We start from the raw sequence: 15,668 nt of genomic DNA, 5'->3' as shown, positions 1-15,668 counted from the left end.
AATTAGAATTAACAGGAGACCAGGTTTACATGATGGTCGTTCAGGGCCGCACAGGCTAGCACAGTCCGGTGGGGGTGGAAAGCCGTGCTGGCAATGGGGGAGGATCGGTTGTGATGAAGGAAGCTCGAGTATGGCTCGAAGGTGGAGAGATAGGTGCCATCGACATTGAAAGTCTTGACTTCGTGGCGGTTGGTGCCCCTGCGTCATGTTAGCTCTAAACACCTTGCAAAATCCGTTGAAAATACGTACATGCTGAAAACAGGAGCGTGTTCGTGAACACTCAGAGTCCTGAGCGTATCTTTGGTGGCATAGATGGTGGATATCGGGTTGTCCATGCGAAGATCCCAAAGTCGAACCTCGCCATTTCGGCCCCCCGAGATCAATTCTCGCAGACCGCCACGCTGCATGTGGACATTGGTAATCCATTGCTTGTGTTCACGCCACACTTTGACCATGGATGTGGTGGGCTTCAACCGCTGGTCGAAAACTCGGACCGCACCGTCGCCAAAGCCGGCAACGAAGATGTTGCCCGCGACTTGGTCAGATGTCAAAGATGTGATGCAAGAGCCAGATCGTGCCGGGATATCCTGTTAATCGAGGGCTGTGAGTGAAATGATGCATCTGAGGCCTACATTCAGAACTTACGTTGGTGCACACTTCAGTGGCAGCGTTCCAGACACGAATAACCTTTACATCACCGGCAACTAGAGCCTTGCCCTGACCTTGCTGCCAATCAAGCACAAGCCCTGCGTTGCGATTGCTCGGAATTAGTTCGGGAAGGGCTCTGAAAGCCGTGACCACCTCAATACTCTTATTAGTCTCGTAGTGGCGGAAAAGCTTGATCACACCATCGGAGGATCCAGTCATAAGAAGTGCCTGGTCGTCCTCATTGATGTATCGAACTTCGTTGATTTTTGACCCAGCCGGATTCCCATTTGAAAATTGGTTGAGGCGTTTATGGCTCTGCCAATCCCAGATCCTGTTTGAGAGAATGATCAGTAAAACCTTGAAGACTATGCGACTTGTTGATTAGTACTCACGAGATTGTATCCCGGTCATCTGCAACTGCAATATGGTCCTCGAACTGGTGAAAGCACATCTTGTGGGGTTGACTACCGTTCGATAGCAAAGCAACCGAATTATCCCATCGGCTCGCTCCAGCTTTACCTTTGAGAGGTTGTGTCTCGGCGATAATCTTTTCGTTGCGACCGCGTCTCCATAGACGCTGGTTATAGTCCGAGCTACCGGGCTCATCGGGCTCGTTGGGTTTCATCTGAGGTTCACGGAAATACTTAGGAATAGTGAGTAAATGTAGATAATAATGGGTTTGTGATTTGATGAATTCGAAATCCGGGCATACCTCAGTAGACCAGTCCAGGAATCTGCTCTTCAGCGGAATAATCGGCACAGCATCAAGACCCTTGGGCTCAAATCCTCGGGACGTGGGAATAGGAGCCTGGTGATATGCAGTTGCAGGAGCAACGTGATCATTCACTTCTGGAGGTCGGGTCCATTCGGGAGGGGCCCTGCCGCGTGGAGTGATTGGCATACGGCTAGTGGAAGGCGAGGAAGGGTTCGAGCTGTCTGAGGAAGCATCTCCCGTTGTTAAATTGCCAAAAGCAAGGTTCTTCAAGGAAGCGGCCACGCTGGCGGTTCGCCTGAAACCCAATGAAAGATAGCCTTCTTGCTTAGAAGCTACAATTCCAGATGTCGGAGGCGTTGAGGGTGGCGCAGTTTTCTTTGCTTCGGTCCGCTCGCGAGGTTGGATTTTCAACAGTCCTGTGATATCTAAAATCTCGTTCTGAAGCTTGTTGGTGAGTGGAGCCATTGGGGACTCCAACAAAGCTAGGTGGACGTAGTCAACGATAACTGCGGCATCTTGGGCGATGTCAGGATGAGGGTCAACTGAAAGTGCCAGAAGCTGCTTCCAGATTGTCCCGAAAGTGGTGTTGCGAGATAAGTGGGTTTGTTTTGTATGTGGAACAAGTGCCTTAGTCTGCCCCTCAGAGCGGCTAGTCTGTGGAGTTTCACTCTCGAAGCGCTGACGGAGGGACCGCTTTTCTTCCTCAAGCTCCTCAAATGCTGCGACCAAGAATTTGTTTTGGTGGCGTCTGACAAATGTCGAGAAGAAGACTATGAGCTCTTTCCTAACAACTACACTACCGTCGGCAGACATTGGCAAGACGGCTAGGGCTAATGTCTCCTCGATTTGCGCCACTTGGTCTGTCAGATCTGGAATTCCCAAAAACGTGGTCACAGCGTGCAGCATGGCAGCGCGAACCTCGGGAACGGGATCGAAATTCAATTCACAGAGCCTAGCGGGGGCTGAACAACGAATGCCCATCCACTTTGCTTCCGGGAAATCGCACCAGAGCATACTGAGACACAGACATGACCACTGCCGCAGCAAAGGGTTTTCCACGTCGCCAAGATGTCTGAGACACGAGTCAAACAACTCGCCAGAAAGGCAGACATTCTGGCCCTGGGGATAGTTTTTGCAGAAGATGGACACAATGAAAGCACACATCGCACGGTGCTCACTGGCATTTCCAACGGGAATAGGTGATGAAGGGTTCAGTATCGAAATGAAGTAGTGGATGCCGTTGTCTTTGAGCAGGTCGTTCTGTACAGTGTGGTCGACTGCCATGATTCTCGCCCAGATGAAAACCATAACAGGTTTCAATTCCTGGGCGGCTGATTGCAGCAGTTTGACGACGTAGGGGAAGATGCCTATACTAAGTGCAAGGTGAACAGCCCATGGGCCCAGATCTAGGAACTTGCTCAGGAGGATCAAAGCCCGCAAGCGATGTGCCTGACTCAGGAGCACTTGCAGGACGATAGGCAGCTGATCGGGGGGATTCTTCTCCGTGGGGCCAGAAGAAAGGTAGACTTCAAAAGCAGTGAGTTGCTCGGCAAAGAAGGTAGAGTGCTGGTACTCATACTGCCGGCGCCCTTCTTCCTGGTCAATGAGTGCAGGTAGTTGGGATAACACCATCTCGACTGCAAGATCCCAGCTTTTCCATAGAGGATGATGGTGCGTATTTGGTAATTCGGGTGATGAGATTGGATGACACTTGTATGTGCGCATAATGCGTTCGCTGAGCAAAAAGTTGCGGAAGAGAGCAGCGACCATGAGATCCTGTCGGAAAAGCTTTTTGAACAAAGCCCGGGGTAAAGTGTTCCATGCAATAGTATCAGTAATGGCGGTGAAGATCCAGTTCAATTCTCCAAGAGGGCTTCGTCGATCTTGTAGTCGTCCAGGAACACGGAAGTCGTCAATGGAGATGTTTGTTCGTAGAGGGTTCTGCAAGATGAAAAAGCGTAGTGCGATCTCGATTGGTGTTGTTAGGCAACATGTGAATAGGTCCGCGGGTAGGTCTGGGTTGGTGGGCAGAGACTCTGTCTTCTGACACGCGGCGAGGAGAATGCAGTCCCCATAATTTTGAACGATGGCATTCGGGTCCCGCTTTTTAGCTTCCATGTTCTCTTTCTCATGTTTCTCCACAAACGTGTGGAAATTTTGGACAATGTTGCCCGCATGTGAAACATCGAAGACGAAAAGACTAGGCCCGGCTAACCAGGATTGCAGATCATACAGTGGGACTGGAATATACTGAGTATAATTCTTGTTGAATACCCAAATTTCACCTGACTGGGTTGGCAACGGGACTCCATGTCCGTTATAATGTAGGAGCACCCGCTCGTCCTTGGCATTTCGGCGAAGGGAGATACAGAACTTCTTCGTCTCGTCGACTGATGGATCCAGATATTGCTTGTATCTTGTTCGCAGACTCAAGGTCTCATATTGCTCCTGTAACTTCTTACCAATCTGCTCCATGATCTTGTTTTGACCACCGCCAGTGGTCGAAGTAGGGTCTACCCAACATTCAAGCTTCGATGTTGGGTTCGTCTTGACAACATCGGGAGGGTCGACTCCGATGTTCAGACAGATGGCCAATGCCGCAGACACAGTCTTCAGGCGATCTTTCATGCGCCAGTCCTGACTTGGCCAACTTCCAACCGGATCCCGGGGAATACCGTTAGTTTCATGGCGTTTCTCGGTGAAATACATGTAGAAATTCTATGTTAGGCAAGTGTTTCAATTAGCTTTTAAACCCCGACGACTGATGTGATTATGCTCACCGAGTGTAAGATTTTGAGATATTCACTGGAGGTATATTCCTCTTGCCATCCATGTCGCATAGCAAAATCCTCATCGTCATCGCCTGCTACCTTATCGAAGGTTATACGACTTGGCCCATAGTCACTTTTAGCTCTCTTCAGCATCGCCGGTCGACTACTCTCTGATCTCCGAGGCGACGGGCGGCGAGGGGGAATATCTCCGATGGCGCTATTCTCTCCCGACGAGCTGGTTGGGCGTCCGGAGAGCGCCAGGTTGGGCTGCTTCTGTTCAACCGATGTGAGCGAACGATGATGGCCGCTCACCGCAGCTGGAGATCTTTCACGGGCGGGAATCATGGTTTCTAGCTCAGGACCAAACGCAACGCGGACCGATTTATTCGGATTGCGGCGCGAGGCCGTTGACCCGTTGGTCATTTGCTGTGAGTTTTGTTCCATATCGGTAGTGGGATCCCTCATGTTGTAAGATCGTTCATCGTGTTACACGAGGATGGAGGTGATAAAGGAGTTGAAACGAGTGTCAAGGCGATCTGCGAGTATCCCCCGTCGGTTATCGGTGACAGGCTTCGAGTTTCTCCCTTCGGTTTGATCGGTGCCTATTGGCGGCTGAAGCTGGGGAAGAAGCCGAGGATGAAAGGGTGTTGGTTTGAGTCTGATTTGCAATGAATCAAGCTCGTCTCAAATTGCGACTGTCCTGGAGATATTCCAGGGGCGCAGAGAGAGCGCAGCACGCAGCCTATTGATTCTGATCCAAAGAGCTAATCTTGGGGGTCTAGAGCGGATGTGGTTCGGAAAGGCGAGGAGCATGCGGAAACACAGATATTCCGGGGATTACTCAGATATCTTGGCGTCTGCCCAAGTGGAAGTATACAACGTGAAAACTGTGATGCAACCTCACCTGGGCAATCATTCCTGCATCAAGCCAACAGTTCGTGTCAAATGCTTGATCGGAACTGCCAAAATCATCTGCAACATAGATGTGTTACATATAGTATATACATTTAGCCCGTATAAGGAGCAGGGTCTTGTGGTATTACACCATCTGGCTCCTGGGGCATCTAAATCGGTTACATCATGGACGGAGTGCAACATCGAACCAAGCCCACATGTGCACATGGGCATGACCCGCTAAGATCAATCCAACTCTGTATTGAACAATCGATGGCAATACATCTCAAAAGCTAAATTGTACTGGGAAGGTCTCTAGGAGAGACACTGCATAGCGGGAAATTGATGTCTAAGACAGTGATCGCAAGCCAAAATCCGGATCTACAGGGGACATACAAGGTCTCACTGAACAGCAGATGAACCAGCCCAAATGGATGGATCAGAAAAGATCTGACACGTTGATCCCCATATCGTTTGCAAGGAAACTGTCCAACCAAGCCAAAGGCATTAACCAATGAGATAAGAATACATATACCAGAGTAGACGGCCGTACGGAGCACAACGTACCTAGGTACTCCGTACATGGGTCTGGTACCATCATACATACATAAGATACCTGTACCTAGATACTGAGCTCTATGGATACAAATTGCAAATGCGATGGATATTTGATATCATATCTAGATATTGTACATGTATGTAGCACATGGATCGACTTTATCTCCATACTACTCCGTACCGAGTACCGAGCACATGTCCATATAGACAGCCACCGAGCGTCGGAAAACGAGAGATCGTCCGGATTCTTCTGATAGGCAGGGACATAGGCCCCCTTTTTTCTCCTCAGGTGAGATCGATCAATCTCAAGCTTCTACTTTCTTTGGAGGTTCTGATGATCCTCCAATACGACATTCACGACTACTGGTCACCGTGAGAAAGCACTATACTCCGTACCAAGTGCAACATGCAACATACGGAGTACAGTATCCGAAGTCGTGCACGTTGTGGGGTATGGATCGTCATGTGGAATTGGGGAATGCAGTGTCAGGGTAAATTATCATTGGACCTGCAGCGAATGTTCACACCGTGGCCGAGTCCTCGGCCCCACGGCATAATGTTGGACTCTATTGGGAGCGTTAGGGTTCACTCGGTGGCATTTCATGCGGAAAAATCAAACGGTTCCTGGGGCATTGTTGGTGAAGCTTGAGATACGAGATCTTATATGTGGAGGTGATAGTGGAATGTGGCTACCCGGGGTGGTTGGAGGCTGGGAAAAAAAAGGAACGCGAGAACAGACATTGAATTTAGGGCAATAGTATCCTTTGGAGTAGTCCCCCTGAGCATGATGAATTAAGACTAGTTTGATTTGGAGCATCTCAGGGAAATTGAAACGGCATCTTCATTTTCCCTCTGATTCTCACGTTTCCTGTCTCTTCTCCTCCCCCTTTCTTGGCTTTGACCTTGGGCTTTGATTTGATTTTCTGCCAGTGCAAATGCCGGGGCTGTTTACGATTCTCCCCCTGGCCTCTTTATTTTTGTGATTGTTTATTTTTTTTTTGATTTGATTTTCTGACAAGCGGCTTGTGCATGGAACGTTTTATGGTTCCTAGTGGTTCCTGGTTCCCACTTCACATCTGAAAAAGCCAATTCCCCTTAATCCCCTCTTCGGACGTGCTTCGTTCGATTTTCGAGTGTCGGACACCGCACTCCGGCGCAGCTTGACCCTGCGCCAGACCCTCTGATACGACCGACTACGACAGCATATTTACGATGGCCTTTTTGTTTAAATCAAAGAAGGCCCACAGCCAGGCCCATGCAATTCCCCCGGCGACTAGAAATGTCCATACTTCCGAGGGCGCTCCGCCCTCGGGCTCGCCCACCATGGCAAATGGGGCCAAGGGGGATGGCCCAGCTTCACAGACACCAACTCCGAGTGGCAGCGTCAGCAACTCGCTCCATTCTGCCGCAAGCCCGACGAGTCCGGAAGCAGTACGGCCGCGACAACGGGCAGAATCAGAATCGCAGGTGAGTCTTGGTCATGCTATACTGGTCGCTTCTCCGAGAGGACGCTCCCTCTAATATCAGTGCTAGATACAACGAGCACAACCACCAGTCAACGGAATCCCCCTCCAAGCCCCAATTCGTCCCTTTATCCATGGTCGCAACGACGCTTGAACTTCTCTTCTCCTCAATCGAATCCGTTTCCTCGCTATGGAGCAGCAATCAATTCAGTGGCCTCCAAGGAGGGAGACATCTATATGATGGGCGGTCTAATCGATGGATCAACTGTCAAGGGTGACCTATGGATGATTGAGAGCAGTGGTGGCGGCTTGAACTGTCTGCCAGTTGCGACAGTCTCCGAAGGCCCTGGTCCTCGAGTTGGTCACGCCAGTTTACTTGTCGGAAATGCATTCATTGTGTTTGGCGGCGACACCAAAATCGAAGAAAATGATTCTTTGGATGACACCTTATATCTCCTGAACACATGTAAGCGCGAGATCGATTTGTTTATGGCGAATCAATTCTGACTTCACGGTTCTTCCAGCTTCCCGACAATGGTCACGCGCTATACCTCCCGGCTCCCGCCCTTCTGGGCGTTACGGCCACACTTTGAACATCCTAGGTTCCAAACTCTATGTTTTCGGAGGACAAGTGGAGGGATTCTTTTTCAACGATTTGATCGCATTTGATTTGAACCAGCTTCAAAATCCAGCGAACAAGTGGGAGGTGCTTATCCCAAACAGTCACGAAGGTGGACCTCCAGCAGGGCAGATTCCACCAGCGAGAACGAACCACACCATTGTCAGCTTCAGTGAGAAGCTTTTCCTGTTTGGAGGTACGAACGGAGTGCAGTGGTTCAATGACGTCTGGTGTTATGATCATATCACGAACGACTGGACCGAAATCGATTGCGTTGGTTTTATTCCGGCTCCCAGAGAGGGTCATGCCTCTGCTTTAGTCAACGACGTGATGTATGTGTTCGGTGGCCGCACCGATGAAGGTGTGGACCTGGGAGACTTATCCGCCTTTCGAATCTCAACCCGACGATGGTATTCCTTCCAAAACATGGGCCCCGCGCCATCCCCTCGATCTGGCCACAGCATGACCGCTTTTGGCAAACAGATCATCGTCATGGCAGGCGAGCCAAGTTCAGCTCCTCGAGATCCGGCGGAGCTAAGCATGTCCTATATTCTCGATACTAGCAAGATCCGATACCCCAATGATTCGCAACCCGGGGGACGGGTTCCCGATGGAGCTGCTAGGAAAGTAAGTGTCGAGAAAGCAGGCATCACATCTGGTCGGACGTCCCGGGAGGCGCAAAACCCCGGTCCTGAACAAATGCGACGGGGACCTGCCCCATCGCGTGAAAGCCTGATGCAGGCCGCGGCCGCTGGAAAACAGGGGGATTGGGTCCCTACCACGAACTTGGGGCCGGGATCTAGACTACCACGAGCATCGATCGCCCAAGCTCCCGCTGGCCCGCCACCTCCCGGCCAAGCACCCTCTCCTGGACCTCGCGGCAATGGACCTGCAGCCGGTGCGAACCCCCGCAGCAAAACTCCGACCAAGAATGAACGTGGGTACACACCAACCATTGATGTACGTACAGCAAGCGGTGAGCGCGGCCCGGGTTCACCAAGCGCGAAAGAAGGCCCACACGATTCTCCAGGACCTCCGTCAGGTGGCCGCAGAACTCCTACGCAACATCAGAAGCCCTCGGCCAAGGCGATGGAAGCGGGCGAAGCCGCCCCGTTGATCAGCACCCCCGGCCGTCAACGCTCGCTGCGTTCTCAACGACAGCGTGGATCTATGGATAGTGGCGAAGAATCAATACTCGGTCGACACCCCAGCATCGAAGGCTCGATGGAGAATCGCGGTTTCCGCAACTCAAAGACGCTCGGTGATGAGCCTCGGTCTCCTCGATTGACCCCCCATCAAGAGGCATTGATTAAGGAGCTGGAAGTGAGCAAGGCGCGGAACGCCTGGTACTCCTCTGAACTTGCGCTCGCAAAGAAATGTGGTTATGTGCCCAATGCGACCAGTAGTCCTATTTTTGACGACAGGGCCAATGAGGCTCTAAACGATGAGGATCGCCCCCTGATCGAAGCCTTCTTGGCTATGAGGGCTGATTTGACCAAGATGCAGGCGACAGTAGACCGACAAGCGGCTATCGCATCAAAACGGGTAGCTGAGGTGGAACATCAACGCGACATGGCTATCAACGAAGCTGCATATTCCCGCGCCAAGCTCGCTGCACACGGTGGTAGTCAGCGAGGAACCCCTCAACCTGATACACCGCGAGACGGAGAAGATGAGCGACCTACAGATATGGGACGCCGTCTTGCTTTAGCTTTAGCCTCCCAAGCTGAGCTGAGGGCCAAGTTGGAGGTGCAGACGACTGAGCTCTCACAGGAGCGTCAAGCTAGAGAGCTCGCTGAAGACACAAATGAGGCAACTCGGAAACACCTGGCGGAACTTGAGATGCAAAACAATACTCTGGAAGCTGAGAACTTGCGCGCTGAACTCCACCAAGCCGAGGCACTGGCTAGAGAAGAGGCCTTTTTACGAGCTGAAGCTGAAGCCTCGCTCAAGCAAGTCACACTGGATAAAGAAGAATTGCTGGCGCAGATCGAGGATTCTTCAGCTCGACTGAAGGACTTCGGTACTAGCTTTGCTGGCCTCCGCGAAGCTGTTGCTGCGTCCGGAGCGAAGACAGCTCTTGTTGAGAAGCAATTGCATGAAGAGCGAGAGCGCCGGGAGGGCCTTGAAAGAAAGCTCTTGCAGCTTCGTGCAGAACATGAAGAACGCACCGCGGAGGTGGAAAACATCACTCGTCGACTTCGGGATGCAGAGGAGATGGCAGAAATACATGCCAAAGAAGCCGAAACTCACAAGTTTGCCTTCGTGTCTGGATTAGAGCGTGCTTCTTCTACAGACTTGGACGATTCATTCAGGTCTCGTGCGGACAAGCGTGTCGCTGCCCTGGAGGCACAAATCGAACGATCTTCCACTCTAGTTAAGGCAAACCAGGCAGCCGCCAATTTAGCGGCAGATAAGTTGCGGCGTGCCGAGGAACGGATTGCTGGTCTGGAGGCATATCAAGAGCAAGCTAGCCGTGAAGGCCTGCAGCTGCGCAGACAACTTCAGACCGCCATGAAAGAAAGCCAAGCCGCCGCCACAGATAACCGGGACTTGAAGGCACAACTTGAAACTCAGCAACGTGAAGCTGGAGCTCTGGCTACCCAACACGCGGCCTTGAAGGATCTTCTTGGCGAGCGTGGCATGAATAGTGACACTAGGCGTTCTCCGCGGCTCGACTCTCCGGGATCACGATTCGGCACCCCGGAGCAGAGCCGCCTCCGCGAGCTTGAGCATCAGCTCTCCGCTAGCATCAAGGCTCATGAAGATCTGAAAAACAGCTTCGAAACTCGTGAGCAAGAGGCCGATCGAACCTTCCGAGAGAAACTTGAGCAGCTTGAAAATGACTACCAGTCAGCGGTTCATTACGTGAAGGGCACTGAGAAGATGCTGAAGCGTATGAAGGATGAGCTCAGTCGATACAAGGCTCAAAATATCAAAATGCAATCTGAGCTTGATATAGCTCAGAGGAATCTCGAGGCTTCAGGCAGCCAGGCATCTGGATCTTCGGCTGAATGGGATGCTGAGCGGTCCCGCCTCCAACAATCAATCTCGGAACTAGAAGAGCGAAATACATCCTCGATCGTTACTCTTGAAGCCCAGGTTAAGCAGCTCAAGGAAGAGCTTGACCAGGCTGCAGCCGAGAAACAGCTGTCCCGAACTGAGCAGGAGCGTCTTAAGCAAGATCTCCTCGCTGCTGCTGAGCACAGCCGTATTGAGCTGGAACAGCTCAAACAAGAAAACACTCACCTTGAAACGCGTGCTTCTGATGCAGAGCACAAGGTTAACATGCTTTTGGAGCAGGTTCAAACATCGGTTGGTCATTACCGTCGTCAATCTCAGCATGGCCAAGGTACCAATGGCATCTCGCGCACACATAGCAACGCCTCTAGTAATACAGTCGGTGGGGCAAATGGTCGAGCACGAGCCGACAGCAATCTGTCCCAGGATTCCACCTTCCCCGACAACCGGGGCTCTATGGCCCTCGACTCACTTGCCAACGAGCTCGATGCGCTGCGCACTCACTGGGAAAGCACCAACCGCAACTACCGTCTGAGCAGCCAGCTGGATCTGGACCGGACTCCCACTAAGGACGCCAGTGAGGGGCCTGCATTGATGAGTGACAGCTTGGCAGAGTGGAGGCGGAGACTGGATGATGATGAACGCGTTGGATTTGATGTCCAAACCAAGCCACTGAACACTGGCGCTGGACATCCTGGGCGCTCTTCCAATGTTATCTAAACACTTTGTTCCCCGTTCCATTCTTGTTCTATGACCATGTGCCCTGAGATATGTCGATTTGCACCGTCTGAGCGTTCTGTATCCCTACTTCTAGCACTTCTTTTCCCTTGTTTCGTCTATTTTATTTCCTATGTTGGAGGGCTTTTACCCTGTTTTTCTTTTTCCATCACCAACTGACGGGCTTGTTTCCTCTTGACTCTGTCTGGCCATTCCCTCGTTTGTTCTTCTATTTCTCCCCCGCTTCGATTATGTTTCCCCCTCCTTCTGCTGCACTTTATACCCCGGTTTTCCGATGCTCATTGGACTCTGGCTGTACCACTAGCATATTCCTTGCGGATTCTTTGTTCATCTATAGTCGGAAATCGACCTGGTTCCCCCCCGGAGTGTCCTATCTCCCGATTTATCAAAATTATTATGACAGCGAGAAACCTAAACTTCTGTAATTTTGAGAGGCCCTCGCTGGACACCGATGACCTGTCACCAGCCCGATTCGATACATATCGACTTACTCCGCACCGAAGCCATCCCACAACCTAGCGTAGAGCTAACATAGTCCGGTAGTATTCAATTTCGCTTGCTAGCACAATATGGCACATGTGGCCCAATTAAACTGAGACAATTTTGTGTTGACAAAAATCGCGCATAGAGAGTATTGTGTATTGGGGATTCAGGACGATCTACGGAGTACAAGCAAGGACGTGAATACGATGTCTTGCAAGGGGTATGATTGTTTGATGCGAGTTGGGATCTATGAATCCTCGCTGGCTCAGACTTGGGTATTACTCCAATTATTGTCTTTTGGATCTAGATGATGGGCGCCCCTCTGTTGTAGGTAGTCCAACTCTGCTCTAATACCGGTCAGGTGGAGGCTTGAAATCGCCACCGACCACCTGGGCAGTCCCTTCGATTAGGTCATGATGTAGAGACTCTCCCATCCATGTCAAGGGAATGGACATGTCTAGGCACTTATGGATCATAAGATGTCCCCGTGTACGGAGTACAGAGTCAGGACCTGGGGCTGTATTGGCAGCCCAATACCAATATTACCATACCACGCCCAATGAGAAAACAGAACCTCCCGAGGTCGGGCGTGACTGCCGCATGTCACTGTCCTTCGCCTAAAGGGAAAAAAATACCCTTCTCACCGACTACTTGCCCCCTCTTGCTCTCTTCCTCTCTCCCCCCTTCGTCTCCAGATACCATCTCCCTTCCTCGTCAAGGCTTTGCCCTTGATCTCGTTGCTTTTAAACCGGATTTGTCCGGTCCATCTCTTTTACGTGTCTCTTCCGGTTTGGTACGGTCGGGCACCTCTTTGATCCGTTATCTCCAGGTATGTCTAGCCTCATCTTCTTTTAGCCATCTTCTTTCAGTTAGGACATTTGTCTTTCGTTGTCGACCTCTGAATTGTATCATTCGCGTCAAGTGTGTTTGGTTTCTGCTTCCTGCATTATCCTTGGTCTGGCCCCAGCCTTCCAAGTTGCCTGAGGCTCAATTGTGACCCCCTCTCTCTCTCTCACTGATTTCCAGTTTCTTTCCCACACCTCCTCCCGTCTTTTCTTCACTCCCTTATTCTCCCTCAATCTTCGCTTTGCATATTATTCTCGCTTTGCAACAGGGGTCAAATACGTTGGAAATTAACAATCTCGGTTTCTCAGTTTCAAGTCCTTTCCGACAGCTAAGCGCTGCGCCCCCATCACTTCAAGATGACGACCATGGTCAGTGTCAGCCACCCACTCCTCTTCCTTCGTCGCCCAGGTCCATGTCGCCGACGACTTGTGCATGAAGCTTTTAGCACACCGTTATTGCTTGACGAACTGACAATACAAGATTCCCACCGCGCGTTTTACTGACATTCTTTCCAGGATTTGCGAGTCGGTAACAAGTACCGTATTGGCCGCAAGATCGGTAGTGGCAGTTTCGGTGACATTTACCTCGGTATGCCCTCTTCCTTCCCTTACCTCGCACCCAAACTCATGAACTTCAGGCACCAACATCATTTCTGGTGAGGAAATCGCCATCAAGCTTGAGAGCGTTAAGGCCAAGCACCCCCAACTGGAATATGAAGCCCGTGTCTACAAGTCTCTCGCCGGTGGTGTCGGTATTCCCTTCGTGCGTTGGTTCGGTACCGAATGTGATTACAACGCCATGGTCATCGATCTGCTAGGCCCCAGTTTGGAGGATCTTTTCAACTTCTGCAACCGCAAGTTCTCGCTCAAGACCGTCCTCCTCCTCGCCGACCAGCTCATCTCCCGCATCGAATACATCCACGCCAAGTCGTTCATCCACCGTGATATTAAGCCCGATAACTTCCTGATGGGTATTGGCAAGCGTGGCAACCAAGTCAACGTGATCGATTTCGGTCTCGCGAAGAAATACCGCGACCCCAAGACCCACTTCCACATTCCTTACCGTGAGAACAAGAACCTCACTGGAACTGCCCGTTACGCTAGTATCAACACTCACCTCGGCGTTGAGCAATCTCGCCGTGATGATATGGAGTCCCTGGGCTATGTCATGCTCTACTTCTGCCGTGGTTCTCTCCCCTGGCAGGGTCTGAAGGCTGCTACCAAGAAGCAGAAGTACGACCGCATTATGGAGAAGAAGATGACCACTCCCACTGAGGTTCTGTGCCGTGGCTTCCCCAACGAATTCGCCATTTACCTGAACTATACCCGTTCCCTGCGCTTTGACGACAAGCCCGATTACTCCTACCTCCGAAAGATCTTCCGTGACCTCTTTGTTCGCGAGTCCTTCCAATACGATTACGTTTTCGACTGGACCGTCTACAAGTACCAGAAGAACGCCGCGATGATCGTGGATGCGTCCAAGAAGGACAAGGATGCCGAGGACCAGCAACGTCGCCAGGCTTTGCCTGCTGCTGGCCCCATGGGAGGCGCCGGTGCTGCCAAGCCAGGTGCCATTTCCAGCCAACGTCGTAAGGTCGTTGAACGCGGCGCCCTCGACACTCCGGACACCAACCGTGCCGTGGGAGGAAGTGACAGGATGTGAGTACATGAAACCTGGTTCCGAGTAGGGAACCCCTTCTTTCTTAACTCCTACGTTGAGTGATTTGCTTTTCGTGACGCCGGCGTGGAGGACCCTTATGTTCTGAATCTGACTAATCGCATAGTCTTCGGCGTTAGGCTGCGTTCTGCCTCGAAAGGTGCTGCTTTAGGTTATGGACCTTCCGGTGGCCGTTCGAAGCGGGATGATGGAGCGGGGGCCCAGTGGTATTAATCATGTTGACACGACAGTGAGGCTATGGTTCGCATGTTCCTCCTGTCTGTACACATTCTTGTTTACCTACTAAGAAACCCGGGACCCTTTCATATCGTCTTGGAGCGGATCATGTCGCACTCGACCTTCTCGGATCTTTCTTTGATTTTCCCTCTTGGATCTCTATTCATTCTACACTCCCTGACAGCCCTCCTATCCCGTTTTCGATCATATTTCGATCTCAGCTGTTTCGACGACCCGCCTTTGTTCATCGCTTGCTCATTTTCGACGCCATCAACCATGTACCCATTGGGTGGTCAATATTTCACTGAGCTTGCGAAAACTTAGTCGACTGTTTTATGTCTTTTCGGATTCCTGTACCCGTTCTGCGGGACTACCGATCACATGTCTCGAAACGCTGTTTGATATTGTGGCCTATTCTTACGTCTTTGCCCTTTGGTTTCTCTTTACAAACTGGCATCTTTGGTCAGATCGACCGAAGGGCAAGACGGAGGGAGATGCAAATGACGGCGTCAGCCTGCAATTTCTTTGTCAAATTGTTTCATCGCCGGTACCGGAGATCCTCGAATGCATCCTCAGATGCGCTGCCCATCCTACCCTTTTTCCTTACTCGTGACGTTTATTTCTTACCCTTTATCTTGTCTTGTCTTTTTTTTCCTTTTTTTTGTTTGGTGAATATTAATTTGTGTACATCGACGCTCAATGGGGACGAGGGGTGGCCAGAAGTTTGGCCAAGTAGTGAAACGGGAAGGAGACGGCTTTCTTCGGGATTATTGCTTGCAGGCTCACTTCTGCTAAGCTTCATTGTATGAACTTCTGTCTGTTACAGATGGTCTTTTATGCGATCCCGCTTGGAAGCATTTTCTCGTGTGGTTGGCGACGGACATTGGTTAGGGTCGCTTCCGGGGTGGTATGCGTCGATGTCAAGTTATTATTTTCTTAGCTCTCCACACTGCACTTTCAATTTGCTCTCAAGTTCACGTTCTTGGGCCAATTCACTTTGGTACATCCAACATGTACCA

General features: G+C 51.1%; 3 protein-coding genes across 3 annotated transcripts; 2 read left to right on the top strand and 1 right to left on the bottom strand.

Annotated features, from left to right (window-relative positions):
* Positions 1–8: 8 nt before the first annotated feature.
* On the bottom strand, positions 9–4,599 carry N7457_008954 (ubiquitin-binding TORC1 subunit KOG1; the record flags this gene model as incomplete). Its single annotated transcript, XM_057179997.1, has 5 exons — positions 9–198; positions 250–587; positions 646–979; positions 1,041–4,081; positions 4,144–4,599. The coding sequence occupies 5 exons, from the start codon at positions 4,597–4,599 to the stop codon at positions 9–11; spliced, it is 4,359 nt and encodes a 1,452-aa protein (XP_057028383.1).
* A 2,199-nt stretch (positions 4,600–6,798) lies between these two features.
* On the top strand, positions 6,799–11,409 carry N7457_008953 (putative cell polarity protein (Tea1); the record flags this gene model as incomplete). The annotated part of the gene is made up of 3 exons (XM_057179996.1): positions 6,799–7,057; positions 7,120–7,515; positions 7,574–11,409. The coding sequence occupies 3 exons, from the start codon at positions 6,799–6,801 to the stop codon at positions 11,407–11,409; spliced, it is 4,491 nt and encodes a 1,496-aa protein (XP_057028382.1).
* A 1,703-nt stretch (positions 11,410–13,112) lies between these two features.
* Positions 13,113–14,552, top strand: N7457_008952 (casein kinase 1 family protein; the record flags this gene model as incomplete). The annotated part of the gene is made up of 4 exons (XM_057179995.1): positions 13,113–13,124; positions 13,272–13,344; positions 13,394–14,414; positions 14,540–14,552. The coding sequence occupies 4 exons, from the start codon at positions 13,113–13,115 to the stop codon at positions 14,550–14,552; spliced, it is 1,119 nt and encodes a 372-aa protein (XP_057028381.1).
* Positions 14,553–15,668: the final 1,116 nt, after the last annotated feature.

The sequence above is a fragment of the Penicillium paradoxum genome, assembly GCF_028828445.1.
Source record: "Penicillium paradoxum strain IBT 22861 chromosome Unknown utg000007l_segment0_segment0, whole genome shotgun sequence".
Classification (NCBI taxonomy): domain Eukaryota; kingdom Fungi; phylum Ascomycota; class Eurotiomycetes; order Eurotiales; family Aspergillaceae; genus Penicillium; species Penicillium paradoxum.
This window is presented reverse-complemented; position numbering and strand designations above follow the sequence as displayed.